The 21,358-nt window shown below is 36.2% G+C and overlaps 1 protein-coding gene across 1 annotated transcript in view; it reads right to left on the minus strand.

Moving 5' to 3' along the window:
- The window catches only part of LOC117326765 (snake venom 5'-nucleotidase-like), a 137,443-nt gene that overhangs the window by 58,271 nt on the left and 57,814 nt on the right, over positions 1–21,358 (minus strand). Inside the window, exon 4 of the mRNA XM_033883483.1 lies at positions 19,420–19,617. Coding sequence (XP_033739374.1) covers positions 19,420–19,617 — 198 coding nt within the window. The remainder of the gene's footprint in view (positions 1–19,419; positions 19,618–21,358) is intronic.

Raw genomic sequence — 21,358 nt, forward strand, 5'->3', positions numbered from 1 at the left:
GATCAAGAGCATCTATCATATGGCATTGATTTTGAAAATTAAAAAAAAAAAAAAAAAAAAGAGAGTTATCTGCCCGTAGCACGGGCTCGGTGAAAGCTCGATAAACACGGCGAGTTCGTTGATCGTCGGCGCGGTTACAAAACTGTCAAAATTTGACACCAAGTCACATTCAATATATGTTGAAATTTATATGTTTGAAACCAGCTATGTTTACTTGTTGTTTGTATCTAGTAATATATCTAAATAAAAGCATGAATCGGAAATAATTAGCAAAAAACATGAATAGTCCCTAACCCTAACCCTTAAAATACATTTCATGAAAATCCACATGCACGGATTGATTTAAAACATGAAATCAAATCTTGGTAGAAAAAAATCACTTTAATCCATTCAGTAATGAAGGAGAAAAACGAAAATATCCAAAGCTCGGGCTCGGGTCAAAAGCTCGGGCTCGGGTCAAAAGCTCGGGCTCGGCTCGGGATACACAAATTCTATACCACCCTCGGTGTTATTCCATCCGGAACTCCTCTGGTAATCATTTCAGGGACAATACGCGAAAAGTTCAGGATGGCGTTATCCTTGCGTCATCAAAGCAGACGGTCTCGATCTATTTATAGGTAAATAATACCCCCTGTTCAGTGGAAAAATACTGAGAAGGTCGAAAAAATAGGCCATTTTCAAAACAATCTTGTGACCGTTCTGTAAAAGATATCGAAAAACGAAACAGACTGTTTTCTTCAGGAAACATTTATCTATATACATGTACGTGTGCATTGCATTTGTTTCTGGATTTTTTTTTTCGAATTTTGCGGGCGGTTTAAACAGAACCTCTTAGTCAAAATGACGATTTCGGCATGTTTGACCCAAAATATCTCTTCAATACGTATTTCCACAGGAATACCAGATACACTCGGACCTAGATCGAGTTTTACAATGGTCCAAAAGCCCATCAAAATTGTATGCGCCAGTTTTACCGTCCTCAAAGAGCCATTATATCCGGCAAAAACGGTGTATTCTCTCGTACCTTCATTTCGTTCCGTAAGGAACGATAACAGAGTTATCGTCCCTTACTACACTCCATTCTTTACAAGTTGAAATAAATTTAAAAATAAATTTTAAATAAATCTTAAAATGTTAAAATAAATTCAAATAAATCTGGATTTCACGCTGGCGTTGACTGGTGTGCATTTAACAGAAGCGTTGACTGGAAAGCATTTAAAAATTGATGAATACATTTAAAATAAATTAAAAAAATATACTAGTGGGAAGACACCTAAAGGAGTGTCACAGAAATAATGAAGTGTAGTGAGGGGCGATAACTCCTTTTCAGCAAGGTTTTCATCAAAACCGCTTAATATATACGTTTCGACCAATAAAAGATCGTGTTGTTCACATGGCAACGAAACCCATACAGTCGAATTTGCAGTCCCCTAATACACCTTCATACCAAATTTAATCGAAATCGAACAATATCTTAATTTTGATTAATTAGACGCCAGCAATTGGCGGCCATATTGTTTGAATGTGAAAGTGAGGTTACAAGAGTAGCCGCTGTCCCATGACGTACCTGCATATCAAATGTCATCAAAATCGGACAATATCTTAAATTGGACCAATCAGAGGCCTAGAAAAGGCGGTCATTTTGTTAAATGCAAAAGTGAGGCTACAAGAGTGACCGGTGGCCAAGTATGTACCTACATACCAAATCTCATTGAAATCAGACAATATCTAAATGTTGACCAATCAGTGGTCAGTATAAATGACGGCCATTTTGTTAAAACGTTTAAGTGAGGTGATGAGAGTAAACAGTGTCCCATTATGTACAATAATGTACCTGTATCATTATCAAATTTCATCAAAATCCCACAATATCTTAATTTGGACCAATCAGAGGCCAGTTAATGGCGGCCATTTCTTTAAATGTGAATACGAGGTTACAAGTGTGACCGGTGTCCATAGATGTACTTACACAGCAAATTTCATCAAAGTCAGACAATAACTAAATTTGGACCAATCAAAGTCCATGAAATGGCAACCATTTTGTTGAAATGTGAAAATGAGTTTAAGAGAAAGACTGGTGCCCCATGATGTATCTATATATATACATATCAAATGTCATTAAAATCAGGCGGGCAATATATCTTAATTTGGACCAATTAAAGACCAGGAAATGACAACCATTTTGTTACAAAAGTTAAAGTGCGGTTATAAGAGTAACCGGTGACCTATGATGTACCTACATACCAAAATTCATTGCAATCGGACAATTTCTGAATTTGGACAAATATCCTCGAAAAATTGGGATTAACTCATTCAGATAGGAATATCCAGGATTTGAGGGGAATTTGCTCGCCCCAATATTAATCTTAGAGAAAATTGTTAATAAATCACACTTGCATGAAGAAAATCCCATGTTTGTATTAATTCCCCAGTGGAACATAATGATACAAATGAGAGAAGGAAAATTGTTTCTTTGCTTGAAATAGCCATTTCATTAAAATGATATTTCGAGACTTTCCCTATATTTCAAAGTGAGTATCAGTGTCTTTGTCAGACAATGTCAGTGGTCCATGTTGAGCAGATTCGGAAATTGTTTATAACATTTTTTTTTATTTGAAAATTTTGAAACTTCTTCAGTAGTGTTGAGAATCACTTTTGAGTTCATGATCGGTTATCATCATATCGATAATTGATCGATCATGAATAGAACTTAAGGGAAATATCTGGAAAAGCAATTAATTAATATGCATGGTACATTATAATTAATCAAATATCAAGAACAGGTGAGCGAGTTATCTCCCTTTTTCTATCACAGATGAAAATAAGGTCATTAGCAAGTTTTAAATTGTTTTATATGAATTTGAACAGTAATTGTTGTAAGCTTAACCATGCTTAATAAATCATAATACCTTTTATCAGGTAGCAGTGTACACCAGTTTGCCCAGTTTCTGAAAATTAAGTGGCAATTATCTCTTACTATTACATATATTTCCTTTGTTAGCATGGATTATCACCCTGTGAATAGCCAGAGTCAGTTTGAGGCTGGGTCTCCTTGTAGTAGTTAGTGACTACCTCTGAACAACATGCAGGAAACCTGTCTGTCCACATGCCATCCAGGAAATGGAACAATAATTTATGAAAATGAAGTTTACCAAGCAAAAAAAATCATGTTATCTTTATAAATAAATGTTTAAAACTTCTTATAAGGAAGCAGTGTAGGCCAGTTTGCCTGGTTTCTGAAAAACCAGTAGCATCTCTTCGTCTGTGGCTGGGTCTCCTTGTAGTAGTTGGTAAGTACCTGACTGAACATACAAGAGGCCCATTGCATGCCATCCAGGGCAATAAGGGTAAAGTGATAGTGCCCAAAGACACAACCATGACAGCACATACTGGCCTGATTGTCAGCTTCCCTTCTCTTTTGCAGGATAACTGTTCAAACTGTTCGGTTTATTTGGTTTAAAGTCCCATTAACAGACGGGTCATTTAAGGATGTGCCTGGTTTTGGAGGTAGAGGAAAGTCGAGTACCCAGAGAAAATCCATCGGTCTATGTTCAGTATCAGGCAACTGCCCACCATAGGTTTCGAACTAGCAACCCAGAGGTGGAGGGCTAGTGATAAAGTATCGGGACACCTTAACCACTCGGCCACCACAATAATTAATAATTATTAGACTATCTCACAGTGGCAATAGTACCAAAGATTTTGGTTTGTTTGGTTTATTTTTGTTTAACGTCCTATTAACAGCCAGGGTCATTTAAGGACGTGCCAGGTTTTGGAGGGGGAGGAAAGCCGGAGTACCCGGAGAAAAACCACCGGCCTAAGATCAGTACCTGGCAACTGCCCAACGTAGGTTTTGAACTCGAAACCCAGAGGTGGAGGGCTAGTGATAAAGTGACGGGACACCTTAACCACTCGGCCACCGTGGCCCCATTAGTACCAAAGAAGTGAAAAATATGGAAAAATGTGTTTCTTAATAAATTATATATAAATGGCTTGAAATTGAGAGAATAGTAGAGCATGGAAGGTAATTTCATGCAGTCTGAGGTCTGCAATTACAATAACTGTCTAAACTTTCTAATTCTTCTTATTTGTCACAGTTGCAATTGTAAAAGATGTGAATATTGAAGATAATTGTGTTATCCCAATATCAAAATACTTTGAAATTGAGAGAATTTTTCTACAGTATGAAAATAAAGCCAGATTTTATGTAAAGTCTCAAAATTCTGAATATGTTTCTTCAATAGAACAAAGAGGGAAACTAACTGTGGTCTTTGGCAAGCAATTTAGAACATGCTTCCTATTATGTAAATATTTGCCTATGGCGGCGTTGGCCTAAAAATAGAAACATAAAAACTATTTACACTAGTCCCTGTGTTACTGTATTTTACCTGTGTGCAGATGACATTTTGAAGAAGATTATTTTGTAGAATTGTTATCATTAAATCCTGGTCATTGTTTGCCACATAATTTTCTATAACACCTTTAGCAATAAGTTGAAATAAATTTAAATTCAAAAGATAAAAAAAATTCAACTACATGGTTCCCCACTCCAAAATAATTGAATTTAACTGCGTGCGACACAATATATACATAATAGTTCAAAATCTTTTAGTATAAATTTGTCAGAATTGGTTTCTTGCATAGTTTTTTTTTGTATATGTAAGCGAAAGGTTGAAATATGTTGGGTATGGTATTTAAAGCAAAGATATTTCTAAATTTACTTATTGCTACTTGTATGCAGATGACATTTTGAAGAAAAACTATTTTGTAAAATAGTGATAATGAAATATTGGTAATTCCATAATTTTGTCAAGTATTTTTCTATAATACCTTTTGTAATAAGCTGAAACTGATTTAACCTCAAAAGATATATAAAAAAATATAACATGGTTCCACACCATAAGTTAGTTAATTAACTTAATGCAATGAAACAATTGAAATAATTTTAGTAAAATTTTATCAGAACAGGTTTCCCGCACAATGTTTTCTTTGGCACATGTTAACAAAAGGTTGAAATATGTTGATATGGAATTTATAATAACGCAACTTATAGATATCTGAAAGTTTACTAATTATGAAATGTCTACATAGACTATTTTGTTAAATTGAGATAGCTTAAACCTAGAAACTCTTTGATTTTGTCAAATAATTTTCCATCGTATACCTTTTGTATTAATATAAGTCATAATTAATTTAATTTCAACAGATGAAGAAAAAAATCAAAACATGACATCTTTCTACATCCCAAGTAACTGAATTTTACGTAATGGGACATAATAATTGACAGTATTTTAGCTTAAATTTGTCAGAACAGCTTTCTTGCATATTAGTTTCTGTGGTGTATAAAAGTGAAAGGTTTAAATATGTTGTATGGTATTTGAGGCGAATATATTTGAAAATTTACTTCATTTATCTATTAATAAAAACCGAGACATATATAGATATATATGTCTCAGATGCAAAAGATGATATAATTTGACCCTGTCCTAAGAACCATGTCAATAAAGGGCACCGTATTTGTAGCACCGTTATGTGCTGTAAACAGGATTTGATCCTACACACAAACGAAAACACCATTGAAGGTCGCCATCACCATGTGGTCTCTTTTATTCACAGTACGCATGCGTAATTGGATATTACGTAACATGAATGATATACGCAACTCACTCCATTAAGGATGCTTGACCCAAGATCTCGCATACACTACATCCCTCCTTTTTTTTCAAAACAGAAGTATTCAACAACAAAATTTTAAATCGAAATTCTCAACATATTTATAGAACAACCTGATGCTTTAAGAGTTCAAATTGTATAGCACCAGGTAGAAACACATTTAACTAGAACTGCATTAAAGTTCATCAATTCCATTGGCGCATATGATATTCAACACTTTGCAAAACTTTTAACAAAATTAAAGCTCATATGAAAACATCAAATAGCAAGTGTTATTACTTGTACACATGATAATCATCAAACTTTGTAGGCATCTTATGCTCACGCCTAGGACGTTCATTTACACTCTGTGGAATAGAACCTTTTGGTTCTTCAGCGAGCTCAGCTTGAACCACCCCGCCTGTATCTACAGGTGGTTCCATTTCCGGTACCACAACAGGTTCCTTTTGTGGTTCCTGTGGTTGTACTGGATTTTCTACAAACTTTTTCAAATGAGTAACATTCCGTTTGTGACCCGAATCTAGTGTTACAGAATTACCCGTTTTCTTCAAAACCTGACAAGGCTCTGGGTGAAATGTAGTAGAAAACTTATCATGCCTATCTTGTTTCCTAAGAACTAGATCTCCCTCATGAACTTCGCTCTCTCGTGCTCCACGTTTGGCATCAGCATATGCCCTCCCTTTCTCCTTTTTCTCAGTATCTCGATCTCTCACCTCAGTGTTAATATCATCAGTACTATAATGATGGAGATCTGGAAGTTTTGTACGCAACTTCCTACCGTACAACAGTTCAGCTGGACTGATACCAGTTGTGCTATGTGGGGTACTACGGTACATAAGTAAGTATGAATTGAGGTCATCTCTCCATGATCGACCTTCAGCTTGTGCGATACGGACACGCTTCATAATTGACCGATTTTCACGCTCCACTTGACCATTGGCCTGAGGCCACAATGGAGTTGTCCGACGGTGTTCAATCCCATGGCTACTGCAGAACACTTTGAAATGTTCGCTGATAAACTGAGGACCATTATCTGTCTGAATGGATTCTGACAATCCATGAGTGAGAAAGAACTTGGATAAAATTTGTGTAATTTTCTCAGACGTTGTGGTCTTTGTTACTTCTACCTCAAACCACCTACTATAATAGTCCACCAAAACAAAGATGAAATCACCGGTTGGCAACGGCCCTAATAAATCTGCCGCAAGATGTTGCCATGGTAATGACGGTAACTCACGACGTTTCATTGGTTCCGGTTTACACGGTTGACTAACTAGCTGACAACCATAACATTTCCGACAAAATTTCTCAACTTCATTGTCAATCCCCGGCCACCAAACTTTGCTACGGAGTCTGTGTTTCATACTGACAATACCAGGATGACCTTCATGAGCTAGTTCTAGAACACGTTCTCTCAATGACCTTGGAACCACTAACCTGGTTCCCCTAAGCACTATCATTCCTATAGCACTAAGCTCATTTCGAACAGGTAAGTAAGCAGTATGCTCAGTTTTGTGCCACTGACCGTTTAACAGATGTTCCCGAACTTCAGAAAGTTCTGGATCTTTCTCCGACTCACGCTCGACCTCACGGGTAGTCATGGCAACGGGAGTCGCTTCCTTAGCAACGAACCTAATGTACTCTTCACCGACTTCATGACTAGAGTTCGATACCTTTGACACCTTTAGAAGTCGCGACAGCGAATCTGCGATATTTCTCGAACCTGGAATATACCTCACCCTATAACGATAAGGTTGTAACCGGAGGACCCATCTCTCGATCCTCGCACAGGGTTTTGACCTGGTTGAATAGATACATTCTAGCGGCTTGTGATCTGTTAACAACTCAAATTCCATACCATAAAGGTAAACGTGGAACCTCTCGCAGGCCCAAACAATAGCTAGCGCCTCTTTCTCAGTCTGCGAATAGCGCTTCTCTGTGTCACTCAAACTCCTACTTGCGTAACAAATTACTCTAGATTCACCGCTTTGAGATTCCTGCACTAACACTGCCCCAAGACCGACTGGACTTGCGTCTGTAATGACCTGTGTCTTAGCATTCTTGTCAAAGTAACCCAACGTCTCGGCCTGTGCTAAGCACTTCTTAAGAACATTGAACGCGACCTGTTGTTCTGCCCCCCAGACAAATTCTTCGTCCTTTTTCGTCAGTTTCCGTAACGGAGCGGATATCGTAGCTAAGTCCGGAATAAACCGAGCACTGTAATTCACAAGACCTAGGAAGCTTCGTACTTCGCTCGCAGTAGTCGGCTCACGCGCATCAAGAACGGCCTTGACCTTGACCTCGGACGGACCGATCCCCTTTTCAGATAATACATGACCCATGAACACAAGTTTTGACATATTAAATTCACATTTGTCACTGTTCAATGTCATTCCCGACTCACTCAGGACTCTCACAGCTTCTCTCAGCCTCTGGTCATGCTCATCTTGACTACTACCATGTACAATAACATCATCCATGATATTTTGAACTCCCTCACAACCTTGCAACACTTGCTGTACAACTTTTTGAAACATTTCTGGCGCACAACTTACCCCAAACATCAACCTTTTGTACCTATACAAACCCTTGTGGGTCACAAAAGTTGTAATGTCTCTAGACTTCTCTGCTAACATAATCTGGTGGTAGGCCCACTTAATATCTATCTTGCTAAAAACCTTGCTACAGTTCATGTCTTGCAGTACCTCATCAACAGTGGGGATGGGGAATCGTTCGCGTAGGACAGCCGTGTTGGCCTGTCGCATATCTACACACAATCTAATGTCAGTGTCCCCTTTTGGTACCACCACGATCGGAGAAACCCAAGATGTGGGTCCATGTACTGGCTCAATTATGTCCAAGTCCTCAAGTTCCAGTAGTTTCTTTTCAAGTCTGTCCCTCAGGTTGTAAGGCACCCTCCTAAGTGGTTGTGCAATAGGTTTGACCTCGGGGTCAAGTGAGATTTCAAGTTCAAAATTCCTCAAAGTTCCTAATCCCTGGAATGCCTTGGGATACTTCCTAATCAACTCGTCCTTGATCCCCAGAGTTGTAGACACTTTGTTAATATCATGTCTCTCATTAGGTGACGGTAGTGGTCCCAACCTCAGAACCCCTAGTTTTATTGAGGTGTCTTTACCAAGAAGGGTCTGGCCCCTTCCCTCTATAACCAGAAACTCCACGCCGTCCTCGTATCTATCATTATATGCGATACGGGCTACAAATGATCCAACCGCATGAATCGGTGTCTGGCTACCATACACAAAAATGTGTTTGTCACTCTTCTTTGATGTACACTTAATAGACTGTCTTTTAAGTGTTTCCCATGTGCCCCTGTTCATAACGTTACAGCTGGCTCCAGAGTCAATAATAGCCTCCATCTGGATCCCTCCAATATTAATGACAATACTGTTTTGAGTCTGACCTGAAGTACCATGTACACTAAAGGCATAATTTGCAGGTCCCTCACTCGAAACTTGGCGAACCGTAGATTTCTGACCCTTGGACTTACATCTTGCCTCAAAATGTCCAACTCCATGACATTTCCGACACTTTTGTCCTTTAGCTGGGCACTTATCATCTTTGGCTAGGTGTCCTTCCCTACCACAGTTATAACATGGCCCTATTACTCTGTGACTGTTAGTGTTACCAGACTTCCGGTTGTCTTTCCTTGGTCTAGAGAAAGTTCTACTTTTGGCCCCCTTGGCGCCCCATGCTACCTTGTTTACTTCCTCTATCCCCTCTATGTTCCGTGCTTGTCTCTCGGATTGCTCCATGGCCCTAGCGATTTCTCGTAGCTGTACAAGTGTCAGAGTTCTCCCCTTTTCCAGTAACTTGCGACGTAGGTGATGTTGAGAACACTTTTCAATCACCTGATCTCTAATCTGTTCGTTCACAGCATTAAGATCACCAAACTCACATGTCTCCGCCTTCTGTCTCAAACGTGTTATAAATTGTTCTACAGTTTCATCAGCTTTCTGCGACATGCTTCTAAACAAATGTCTCTCATAGGGAATGTTCACTTCAGGTGTAAAATGTTTATTGAGCGTACTCACTGTTTTCTCGTACACGTCAGCCCCCTCCGTACTTTCTGTTAGGGTAAAGAAGATGTCCTGTACACTAAGCCCCGAACAATGCAACAACAGAGACTTCTTCTGGGCAGGGTCCTTCACCCCTCTCCCTCCCGCGTACAAGTCGAAAGCCCGCAGCCATCTTTTCCAACGCGGTCCGATTGCTGCTGTGTCTGAACAGTCAAACACTCCAACTCCACCTAATTCTGGCAAATAACTGGTTGCCTGCGCCATCCCTGATCACGTAGGCTCACGATCGTTCACTCGTCGCCAAAATGTAGCACCGTTATGTGCTGTAAACAGGATTTGATCCTACACACAAACGAAAACACCATTGAAGGTCGCCATCACCATGTGGTCTCTTTTATTCACAGTACGCATGCGTAATTGGATATTACGTAACATGAATGATATACGCAACTCACTCCATTAAGGATGCTTGACCCAAGATCTCGCATACACTACAGTCAGAGACTTTTGTTTCAAAATTTAAAGCATTTGAATATAAATATTTCATTCAAAATTTGAGAAAAAAAAATTCTATTATAGAAAACAAATTGTTCAATATACTGCTAGTGTGTACTGAAGTACGTGTACAGTCAGTAGTTCCTTGAAAGTTCGTGTCTTCGTAAGCTAATATGTACAGTGTATGTGATACGATTCTCGAAACGTTGCTCCTCGACATAAACAAAATATCAGCTGATCAAGATTTCAAGAAATAAACATGCATCAACTAAAGGTAACGAAACAGTAGGCCTAATTTCATTAAACAAACAAACAATTAAGAAAATAAATATGCATGTAACATATTTAAACGTCGCCTGTCTCTAAAACGTTAATGAACACGTATGACATTGACTGTAGATCTACTGGAAGCTTACGAGTAACAGATTTGTTATCGAAAACAATGGAACGCTGGTCTGGGTTGACGATGAATACTGATCCTGTCAAGCAACAAATTTGGTCATAGTAGAACAGCTATAACCACAAATGTCACTTTTAATATGATATAATATTAAAAAAATCCTAGTCCTGACGGGAAAATGTAATACAGCTTACTTAGACTGCAGCTAAACGCCTTTGAGTCGAACGAGTAAGCGGCGTGAAGTCCCCGGTGTTATTCCATCCGGAACTCCTCGGGGAATCATTTAAGGTACAATACCCGATGAGTTCAGGATGGCGTTATTCTATAATTTTCCTTTATATATGCGGACAAGCCGACCAAACCAGTTGTATCAATAGTATATTACGTATAAATTTCATACATCAATCTTTTTCTTGTATCAAGTTTAATAGCATCTATCTGTTGATATATATTTGATCATAATTCAAAAATACATGTTCAGTAACAGTTTGAAATTCTACTGTAGATGAATTCATTCATTTTTTAAACATACCTGGTATGCAAACAACAAAAACATTATGCAGACCACATCCAATATGACCTAACTGTAGGTTCAAATCTCTATATCCATTTACTTAAAAGTTATTATCAGGAGTCATATTGCACAAAAATACACCTACAAAGTATAGACTTTGACGATACACATTACACTAAAACTTAAACAAACTTACCAAGCTTATTCCTCAAAAATGTTAGAGAAAAGAACATTTCTAGAATATTCTAATGTTTGGGACCAGTTTCGCAACGTTCTTAATGTTAAAAGTGTTATCAGGCGTCATAAGTCTTAACACTTTATATTCTAGGTCACTGGCCCTAAGGTCAGTGTTAATCAAATATTTGTTTGACTAAATGTGACAAGATCTTAAGTTTGGGTAAATAGATTGGTTGGTAGGGGAAACAACTTCATTTTTCAATAGTTAATTAATTTTTACTCTATTGGATCAATCAATAAAATAAAACTATCCAAGTATAAATGGTGTGATGCTATAGTGTGAATATGAACTAAATCTGTCCAGAGGTTCACATCTTGTTCACAAGCTTTTTATTGCAAAAGCAGTGAAGTGTGACCTCTGACATTTATCCTTGACCAATAACCACCAAAATCTAATCAGGTGTAGAAATTGGTAGAAAAAAGGTATATTACATGTACATCAGTTTATAACAACATTCAAAATTTCAATAGGATAATAAGAGCAGAGTTATTTCTAGGCCAGTAGGGTTCAGACATACTGTTATCATTTGATATCATACATCAATCTTAACGGACCTCTTTATGTTTCTGCAGGCTTTGAAAGACATCATCAAGATGATTCGCCCTAAACAAATATAAAACCGGCTGATCCATAATTATTTTAATGCTAACAACTTTATATGCCTACCCGGTCTATCTGTTCAACCGCTAAACGGAATGGAAACGCCCGTTCTAGCGTCATCAAAACAGGCAGCCTATTTATAGGGAAATACCCCAGTCGAGTGGGAAAATACTGAGAAGGTCGAATAAATAGGCCATTTTCAAAACAATTTTGTGGCCGTTCTGCTAAAGATATCGAAAAACTAAACAGACTGTTTTATTCAGAAAACATTTATCTCTTTGTATGACCATTGTAGAACTATATATCTCTGGATTTTTTTCTGAATTTTGAGGGCGATTTAAACAGAACCTCTCGGTCAAAATGTCGATTTTGGCATGTTTGACCCAAAATATCTAACAAAAACGATTTTCCACAGAGATACCAGATACACCCAGACCTAGATCGAGCCAAGTTTTACAATAGCTCAAAGTATCAACCGAATTGTATGTGCCAATTTTTCTGTCCTCAAATCGCTATAAATCCGGCAAAATAGGCGAATAAGCTCGTATTATCATTACGTTCCGTAAGGAACGATAACTCTAATGAGTTATCGCCCCTCACTACACTTCATTCTTTACATTTCGACCAATAAAAGATCGTGTTGTTCACATGGCAACGAAACCCATACAGTCGAATTTGCAGTCCCCTAATACACCTACATACCAAATTGAATCGAAATCAATTGATTCGCACAGTTTTACGTCATTAAGCATACGCATTCATCATGGATACATTTTTTATAAGTATAGATATGAAAAACTTTCTTCTGTATATACTTGAACAGTTTCAGAAAAAATACGGACTTCTGTGTTGATATATCGTCAATTCTGTGGTTTGAAGCGCATGCTTTGACGTCAGCCATATTCGATTTAAAACGGACATACACCGGTAGGTGTCGCATGGTGAAAAACTCACCAAATATGGGCATATGCAGTAATTCTACTCTGGATTCTAATAGACGAACAACAATGTTCGTTTAGAAATAGATATATATATATACATCCATAGTTAATCTTCCCACTATCGGGACCACAGAATCAAATCAAAAATAGATTGTTGGTCTTCCTTGTTTGGGCAGATTTAATAGAAAAGTGAATGCATCGGGGCTTACTGATTGGATATACAGAAAAAAAAAATGTTTTTGTTTCTAGTCTGTTTTTGTCAGGGGGAGTTAATCAAATGTGTAATTTGTTGTAAATTTAGGTGATTTTGTGGTGCTGAATTCAATACAATATGGTGGCCTCCAAATGAAAAAAAGTTTAAATTTTTAAATATTCTATTCACAGGACTGCAAGATGACATTCTTCAAGATTAGGGCTAGTGGAACGATTTTGAAAAAAAACAACAAACATTTAAGCAGGACAGTGGTAAACGCTAAAATTATCGTCTATGGGAAATCATTTGGTTCCGTAGTTCATATAGGTAGCTAAAAGATATTATGTTTTATTCCATTCAGCGTCCATGGACAGCGGATGATTGGACCCTTCTGCACATTTTCGGCTGGGTTTTTCATCATGGAGGTATTTTGGCAAAATTTAGAGTGGAAATTAGATTCAGTGATGTTCTTAAAGGGAAATATGGACTGATGCAGTGTGTGTAGGGTGCCAGAGACCAGGGTGATACGGAGATATGGTTTGGATTTTTGGTGGTGTTTCCTGTTGTTCTGTTGTCACTACCCCGGCTCAGTATCATGTGTCTGTGTTTGACTGATTTATATAAATAATTGCTCTAGTTTTTTAGACTTAGGCCAAAAATAAGGAGATGGTGTTATGTATATGGTAATACTGTTCGGTGAGATATCTATCTATTTCATGTACGGTCAAAGGGTAGATAACTCTTTTTCCGGATATTTTAGTTCCATTTCATTCTTATTTTTTTAGTTTGTACTTTATTCCGGAATTAGTCCGTCCGGCCTATTTTTGTTGCTTAGAATGGAGATGAAGAAAATAAACATGGTCGACACATCGAAGCTGGCCTTATGTTTTCCCCATAGGCCTAAATTCACCCCTCTCACAGCGTGACAACAATGGGGAGATCGCATTGAGTTATCCCCCCCCCCCCCCCCCCCCCCCCCCCCCGCCCCCAATCCCCAATAATTTGATTCCGTGGTTTCCATATAACGAAACAAAATGTGAAAATGTATTATATATAGTTCATCACGGCACTGGACAAACTAGAAGCACCAAAATGATATATTAACTATTAAATATCTAAATAATTTATTATTTATAATTAATCCCGCACTACAGAAATAAACAAAAAATTAAAATGCATAATATATAGTTCGTCCCGCACTAGATAAAGGTAAAACCTAAATATTCAATATATATAGTTCATCCCGCACACGATAAACATCATAAACCTTAAATAATTTTTATTTTCACAGTACACGGAGTTAGTTTGTTTTGTTTTTTTGTTGTTGTTGTTTTTGTTGTTTTTTTATTGTTCATTTATCGATATTCAATTTCAGTTACGATTATGTTTTGATGTGCTGGTTATTCTAAAGGTATTAATTATGGCATGTAAAACAGCAAAGTGAAACCAGTCAAATGTGGCTAATTAAGATTATATTACATATTCTTCTATATAACATATATTTGTTTAATGATTTTATACGCTTGGACATCAATGAGTACATCAAATATATCCTAAAAGTGAACTTAATGACTTCATCTATTGTCCATTTATTAATACATTAGACAACATCAAGATTTTGTTGAAGTATCTGATTACCAAAAAAACCAGCTTCATAATTCTTATAACATCGTCTCAAACCATGCTTTCATTTCCAAATAAAAGGAAATTACCTGAAAATTGTTTTTCTATAGAAAACACAAGCTCAAACATCGGTCTCTAGACATCAAAGAACTGATAAATATCCCCATTCAAAAGGTAATTGTATTGGTTTTACAAATAATTATAGGCGTCCCATTGAGAATAGATATATAAACATCACGGGAAAAAATCGATATTAAGGACGTAGTACGTTATAACTGTGTCATGATTCTACCCGTAAAATGATTAGACTATTTACAATAAAGCTGTATTAAGGCCTGGTCGGTAACTCGCAGTCCTGACGCTCATGGACAGAAACTAGGTCGATTAATACACTTTTCCTCGCTCCCCGTAAAAAAATTTCGTCGGGAATTTGGACAAATCAAAAGACCGCTTTCTTGGTTGTTTCAGTTCAATATTATACCGTAACGATGGCCTCTACAATTTGCCATTCGATAGTGAAAAAACTGCTGCAGATACATATTTCTAAAGACTAAAGTTGTTACAATGTATGAGAAAACACGATGTATATTTGTCCATAAAATTCCTCGAATATTAGTAGGAAATATGTTGGTGATGTCCGTATCTAACCGACGATGTAATATGGAAGAGCAGTGGTGGCCAATAAATAGGTTACATTATGGAGAAATAGTGGTATGTTAAAAGTATACTGATATAATGGAGGATAATGTGTTGAATATAACATTTTGATCGGATATGCCAGATGCCATATTCCATATGAATTAGCCAAAATTGTAACATTCTACTTATCACAAAAGCGTCATTAATGAGAATATAAGCAAAAAAATATTCAATTTTCCTGTCTACATCAGACAGGCGAAATGCGGTTGATATGAGACGTGTCCGTCTACTCAGACGATCCTGCGACGTTACATAGCAATTGTGTATTGGCATTGCCTTATGGCATTGCGGACGGACTACTTATGTGATTAATTTGACTCTGTCGTGGATTATAAATAGTGTTATATTATTAGCCTTTTCCTTATTTTACACTATATCAAAAGTTCATGTCCCGGGTGGTAATTTAAAGTGCTACTCCCCTCAAACCCCTGGAATAACTTTGTATTAAGGACGAGTACGGGCGAACTATACGTAGTGCCAAACTATGGACGGTCAGAGGTGAAATGTTAACACGGTTATATTATAGACGATTAGTAGTGGACTATGGATAGGGCTATATTATGGGCTAGCAATGGTATCTAATAAATAGCCTGATATGGTGGACGAATAACTTAGGACTGTAAATAGAGGATATTACTTGAATGGCTTAGTCATTCAACTAGTTCAATAACTTGATATGGCACAAGCCTTGAGGCGAGTGGCATATCAAATTATTGAACGAGCATAACAAATTCCAAAAGTCATAGCCGCCAGTGTAAGATTCAATTTATCACATACCTATTTAATCTTACATTAGTGATACAACAGATTTCGGTGAACGTTTCCTGTCGGTTTGTATTACGCATGTGTGTGATACAAGATGTTGTATCACCATGCCAGCCGGAACTACTTTTAAGGGGAATTCCAATGAATTAAAAATAGACTGTTCATTTGAAGAAATAAACTGAGGCTGCATATAGCAGATGCGTCTAAAATTTATGAAAATACATCTTTAAAAAAAGCAATTGGATTTAAATAAAAAGAATAATAATAATTGCTTGAATATTTTAAATGTATGTTTATTTTACATAAATAAGTATTTTCCTCCGTCATTTTGTCGTCTGCTTCAGTCTTTTCGACAGCTTATGAAATATCATCATAACATAAATCTTTCTGACGTTAACTTTGGAAATCTCATTATATGATATTTGAAAAAGTGGATAACGAGGAGGGGTCTGTAAAGGACGAAGCAAACCACAGTGCTCGTTCACAACAGCCCTGTACAAACTTCTGACCCCCATTACCTGCGTCTGCTCCCCAAATTATGCCTGTCTCCGCCCAATGCCCGTTCCCAAACAATCATAGCACTGTTTGATCATGTGTTTACAACTTCCCCCGAACAATCATTCACATCAGGGATAACAGACTTTAGTAATTACATAATGAGTAAAAGAAAATCAAGCACAGTAAGACAAACTGGACATGTTATCTGGAGATTTGTTGATACGACTGTTTAAACGCCCGCTCTGACGTCAGGCCATTTGATGATATTTAACCATTGAAAATGGACACATACATTGGTTTTTATCGCGAAATTGACCGTTACCTACGCGAAATGAACTACAAACTGTACTCATGTGCGTTAATGACATCAGAGTTATTTAGCACCAGTCGGCAGGTGCTACAGTTCCGTAGGAAAGAACCGAAACAACGAGGGTTTGAAAATAAACCGAACAGGGCTGAGCCGGTCAGTGAACATGAGGAAAACGAGCTATGGCAAAGTGGTCAGCTTTGATTGGATCATCCACAGTCTCTACTCAATGTGGTATCATAATACAAAATTGTTAGGGTTCAGAGGTCGGGACGAAAATAGGCAGTTAGACTGTTTGGGGGTTGGGGGAGGGGGAGGGGGGGGGGGGGGGTATCTTGAACTGAAAACTGACGAAAATGACCCAGATTATTTGGAATTTAATGAAAGATCGACAAAAAACTCGTCTTTAATCAAATCAAATACATTGATAATGATGACATTGTCGTATGATATGTCAGAATGACTAGTTATGTGTTAAATAGGGCGATATAATGGATGCGTAGTGGTGCACTATAAATATGGTAATACTATGGATGCGTAGTGGTAGACTAAACATACAGCTATATTAAGGACAAGTGATGTTGAATTATAAATAGGGCCATGCTATTGACGAGTATTGGTGGGCGTATATCATGGACGAGTAGTGCAGGAATATCAACAAGGCCTATATCATGGAGATAAGTGGTGGGCTGTAAATAGACCTACATTAAGGATAAGCAGTCGTGGGCTATTGCTAGAGGTCAATACAATTACATATTGTATCTTTGTTTAAGACAACTATAGGTTTTCTGAAGCATAAACGGGTATACTCGATTGAAATCACTAGAATGTCTGTTACCACAGATAGTACAATGCATTTTAGTGGAGGCACGATAGCCTAGTGGAAAGAAGGCTATATGGCCTAAGGGTCGCTTGTTTGCGCTGTTAAGGTAGCAGTGTACAGTAAAAATGCCAAATTCTGAAAAAGGCACATGTTTTTTATATGTAAACATAGCCAGTTAACCCTACATATTACCTATAATCAAGTATGTATATTTGTAATCTATACAACATTAGCAATTTTCATACAGCTCTGAAGGATAAGAAAATCCATTTTTTCGGCATAGCCGTATAATTTTCTTTTGGCCCCGGATATGACGCAACAGGTGGCGTTACTGGTCAAGATGAAGTATGTGATTGGTCAATGTAGCGGTTAATGCAACATGCAGATATGCAGTTAAAAACGAAACAAAGTTAAGATTGAATGCAAGCTGAACGTATCTATTCAAATGACACATTAATAAAAGAATATTCCTGATTCAAATGCAGTCTTATAATCACCAAAAATGATTCAAACTGATACGGTTTTTTTTTGTTATCCGTGCTGAAATGCGTTAGTTCGTTAATTTATTTAACCAGCAGTTTTACATTATAACCACCAGCATTAAAACTATGCCGTATATCTTTTTTAAAGATATTTCTTGTTTAGAACTATGAATACCAGTCTTTCTGTGGTCTGCTTCCAAATGCATCTTTGAGTACATAATTTTTTGTTTAAGTTTTTAGCGCCGAAACAGCCGCTCCGGCTGTGATAAAGCGATTTATTAAATTCTAAATTATCAATATCATAATAACAAGCAAATTATTGTTATAATATACATGTATATAGAACTGAAGACTTGGCATGGCACTCTGCAGACGGATAAACTGTGATACTCAGTTGGTAAATAGATTAGGAAACACTTATCAAAACATTTAAAAACATGATTCTGAAAATTTGACAGGGTATATAGACGTTGAACAATTCCCTACAGCGTATGCATATTAATACTAAAGAAATGTAATAACTTGAGTTCTTAAGATAATATTACTTAAAAGAATGAACAACACAGCTGCATGATTCTTAGAAACATGTCTACACCATTATGAAATAGGTTTAAAAGAAATTTGGAGTTGATAGTGAGGTTAAGAGAAATTATGTTGATTATAGTAATGTTTGGAGAACTTTGTGATATACGATACTGAATATAGAAGTATATGATAAATTGTATGGTATGTAGTTAAGGAAAATATGATACTTTTCTTCAAAGGTTATCATTTCTATCTCAAATCCGCATTGAAAATCACTGATCGTGCCTTCATCCCAAAAATTACCAAAGAACATAATCGATTGCCACTCTCCAAAATACACGGAAACAAACGTCGTTTTAATAACGGTTACAACCGTTGATGTCCATTTGATAAAAAAAAAGTTAAAGGAATGGTGTTAATGATTAATCAATGTAGATTCGGTTTCAATTTTGGATTAATATATCATCCTATATCGTATACTTTCTTATTGAAATACAACTCTATGATTATTGTAATTTAAATCCAGTGATGATATGGATTGGATTAGCATAGGAATGAATAGAATGGGTCATGAGCTGACAAAGTTTGGATAGTATAAAATCTCACTTTTTGCTATACTTGAATCGAGAAGAATGGGATTCCCTCCATATTTGGTTATCTCTCCCTGATCGTTGAACGTGACGTTGAGCACACCAAGGTATTTTCCATAAGCGTAATCTTGAACGACAAGTACGCTGTTTCCACTGGCCTGTGTGACAACGGTAGGGTAGTCCGCTAGCGGTGACTCATTCGAGGGGGCGTCACCTACAATGTACATACATATACTGCAATATACAATAAAAAAACTTATTTGCATACTTATACTGTAATATTCAAAACAATACAAAGTGTACATTGGTATGATGTATATACAATACAGTTTTAATGTACACAAATATACTGAAACATACAATAATATACAAATGTTTATAAACATGCTGTAATATACAATAAATCGCAAGTATTATATACTGCTATATACAACAAAATACCTGTGTACATCAATATACTGTAACATACAATTCGATACAAATATACATATATAGACCAAGGTATACAATATGATATGAGTGTACAGAATCAAACTGTATTGATACAAATAATGACAAGAAACACAAATATAATTTGTTTAAAATATAGTATAATACAGTTACGTGTTCGTATATATACCGGTGTAAAGAAATGTAAAAGATGTTTGTCTTTACATGTTTAAGAAAAAAGTTGTTTCATGTTACATGTATAGATTAGTTTTCTTTTTGCCTGTATAAATAAAGGTGTTTTATTGAAATGTTTAGAGAGAGGTGTTTTATATTTAATGTAAAGAGTAAGGGGTTTTATATTTAATGTAAAGAGGAAGGTGTTTTATATTTAATGTAAAGAGTAAGGGGTTTTATATTTACGTAAAGAGTAAGGTGTTTTATTGAAATGTACAGAGGAAGGTGTTTCATATTTAATGTAAAGAGGAAAGTGTTTTATATTTAATGTAAAGAGGAAGGTGTTTTATATTTAATGTAAAGAGTCAGGTCTTTTATATTTAATGTAAAGAGTAAGGTGTTTTATATTTAATGTAAAGAGTAAGGCGTTTTATATTTAATGTAAAGAGTAAGGTGTTTTATATTTAATGTAAAGAGGAAGGTGTTTTATATTTAATGTAAAGAGTCAGGTGTTTTATACTTACGTAAAGAGTCAGGTGTTTTATATTTAATGTAAAGAGTCAGGTGTTTTATACTTACGTAAAGAGTAAGGTGTTTTATATTTAATGTAAAGAGTCAGGTGTTTTATATTTACGTAAAGAGGAAGGTGTTTTATATATTTAATGTAAAGAGTAAGGCGTTTTATATTTAATGTAAAGAGTAAGGTGTTTTATATTTAATGTAAAGAGGAAGGTGTTTTATATTTAATGTAAAGAGTCAGGTGTTTTATACTTACGTAAAGAGTCAGGTGTTTTATATTTAATGTAAAGAGTCAGGTGTTTTATACTTACGTAAAGAGTAAGGTGTTTTATATTTAATGTAAAGAGTCAGGTGTTTTATATTTACGTAAAGAGGAAGGTGTTTTATATATTTAATGTAAAGAGTAAGGTGTTTTATATTTAATGTAAAGAGTCAGGTGTTTTATATTTAATGTAAAGAGTAAGGGGTTTTATATTTACGTAAAGAGTAAGGGGTTTTATATTTACGTAAAGAGTCAGGTGTTTTATATTTACGTAAAGAGGAAGGTGTTTTATATTTAATGTAAAGAGTAAGGTGTTTTATATTTAATGTAAAGAGGAAGGTGTTTTATATTTAATGTAAAGAGTAAGGTGTTTTATATTTACGTAAAGAGTAAGGTGTTTTATATTTAATGTAAAGAGGAAGGTGTTTTATATTTAATGTAAAGAGTAAGGTGTTTTATATTTACGAAAAGAGGAAGGTGTTTTATATTTAATGTAAAGAGTCAGGTGTTTTATATTTAATGTAAAGAGGAAGGTGTTTTATATTTAATGTAAAGAGTAAGGTGTTTTATA

The sequence above is a fragment of the Pecten maximus genome, chromosome 5 (genome assembly GCF_902652985.1).
Source record: "Pecten maximus chromosome 5, xPecMax1.1, whole genome shotgun sequence".
NCBI classification, from domain to species: Eukaryota; Metazoa; Mollusca; class Bivalvia; order Pectinida; family Pectinidae; genus Pecten; species Pecten maximus.